Genomic DNA, 1,886 nt, shown 5'->3' with positions numbered 1-1,886 from the left:
CTGTCCGTTCCCCGGGGAGTCCTGGTCCGCGTCGGTGTGCAGGGACGGGCTGGGCGGGGTGGCGCTTCTGTTCACCGTCAAGTTAGGAGCCGCCCGGCCAGCTCTGCTCAGTGGGCCGCCGCTGCGTCTGCCCAGCCTCTGGGCAAAACCCAGTCGGCTTGGTCGTGTTGGCTCCATGTCACGTGTCGTTGGCTCTCGGGAGGAGACAGCCAAGTGCGAGCTCCAGGGGAGCCTCGGCTGAGTAGGGACGACCAGCTTAGGGGGCAGCTCCGAGGGGCCCTGATCAGCTGCCCGGGCCACAGCCCGTCCCTAGCCCTCTGGGGTCCTCCAGCACCTACCTCTGACATCACCCTGGCCTCACAGGCCTCTCCCAGCACCCACTGTCTCCTGCTCTGACCCCCCCCTGCCGGCGGGGCTGCTGGTCCCTCCTGCTGTTTGGGGGGCTCAGGCTGTGGGCATCCCCGCTGCCTGCATCCTCGTCTTTGGAGGGGACCTGCGCCCAGCTCGCTCATTTTCTCTCTGTGACGTGGAGGCCTGGTCCTCAAGGACCGGCGTCACCATGCAGACAGTGTCCGACCTGCCTGAGTCTGGACCGTGTCGTGGCCCTCGCACCGGCTGCCCCGGGTCGTCAGCCTGGCTTCCCACCAGCCACTCCACCCCATGGTCACACCCGGGGTCTTGCCATCACCAGGACCTAGACTTCAGGCTCAGGGCACTTCACTGTCTCCCAGTGTCCAGCACGCTCCTGAGAACTCCGGCCCCTGCCCCGGGTCGTCAGCCTGGCTTCCCACCAGCCACTCCACCCCATGGTCACACCCTGGGTCTTGCCATCACCAGGACCTAGACTTCAGGCTCAGGGCACTTCACTGTCTCCCAGTGTCCAGCACGCTCCTGAGAACTCCGGCCCCTCCCCCAGCCCTCCCGCACCCCCTGCTGGCCCTGCCCTGCTTGGGGTCCTGTCTCACGGCCTGTGCCTCCGTCACCACTCACCTGTAGGTGGGGCCTGCGAGCCTCAGCGGGGCGGGGGCTGCCATCCACTGCTTGAGATCTCGGCACCTCGTCCCACTGGGCACCGGCGGCCAGGGCTGGTGGGGACCCAGCCCGTGTCAGTGCACCCCATAGGTCCCGGTGCCAGTGCTCTGAAGGACTTGCAGGGCGACGAGCCGGCTGACCTCTCTCTGCTCCAAACCGCAGTTCTGAACGGGAGAGTGCGCATTCGCGACTGGAGGCAAGAGAAGCCACTGCAGGAAAAGCAGCCGGAAGCCAAGCGCAGAGCGTCCTCCGAGGCCTTCAAAACCCGCCTCTGCTGGTTCTTCGTGCACCACCCCGACGGCTGCGTGCTGCCCGCAGACTGCTGCCCGTTCGCCCACGGGCCCGGGGAGCTGCGGCTGCCGCCGCCCACCAGGAAGCAGCAGCAGCGTCTGTGAGCCTTCTCCGCCCTGGCACTGGACCCCGCGCTCCGTGCTGCTGTGTGCGGGCCCCTTTCCTGCTGCCTCCCTCCAGCTTTCCATGGGGACATGGCCGCGTCACAGGAGAAGCTCGTGGGGACATGGCCGCGTCACAGGAGAAGCTCGTGGGGACATGGCTGCGTCACACAGGAGAAGCTCAAGTCACTCGTGCCTCGCTCTCCCCTGAGTCCTGGGTTGGTTTCGAATGTGCAGACTCTTAAGTATGTCCATCTTTTTGTCAGTGTGACGGTTCTTGACGCGTCCTAGTCCGGGGGCAGGCAGTGCAGTCATCCCTGCCGCATCCCTGTGCGGGAGACCCAGCGGCTCCAGGGGCTCAGTCCCCCTCTTTCCTGCCCTTCCCCCCACTGGAACTGGTTGTCATTTCCAGGAACAGAATCGCGTGTGTCTAAGGTCACTTCTGCAGCGTCACACAGGAGG

At 66.0% G+C, this 1,886-nt stretch overlaps 1 protein-coding gene across 1 annotated transcript in view; it reads left to right on the top strand.

Moving 5' to 3' along the window:
• The window catches only part of TRMT44 (tRNA methyltransferase 44 homolog), a gene marked incomplete at its 5' end in the record, with an annotated part of 20,447 nt that extends 18,608 nt beyond the window's left edge, over positions 1-1,839 (top strand). Inside the window, 2 exons of the mRNA XM_023519673.1 lie at positions 587-663; positions 810-1,839. Coding sequence (XP_023375441.1) covers positions 587-663; positions 810-1,427 — 695 coding nt within the window. The remainder of the gene's footprint in view (positions 1-586; positions 664-809) is intronic.
• Positions 1,840-1,886: the final 47 nt, after the last annotated feature.

Source organism: Pteropus vampyrus, unplaced genomic scaffold (genome assembly GCF_000151845.1).
Source record: "Pteropus vampyrus isolate Shadow unplaced genomic scaffold, Pvam_2.0 Scaffold231, whole genome shotgun sequence".
NCBI lineage: Eukaryota > Metazoa > Chordata > Mammalia > Chiroptera > Pteropodidae > Pteropus > Pteropus vampyrus.
This window is presented reverse-complemented; position numbering and strand designations above follow the sequence as displayed.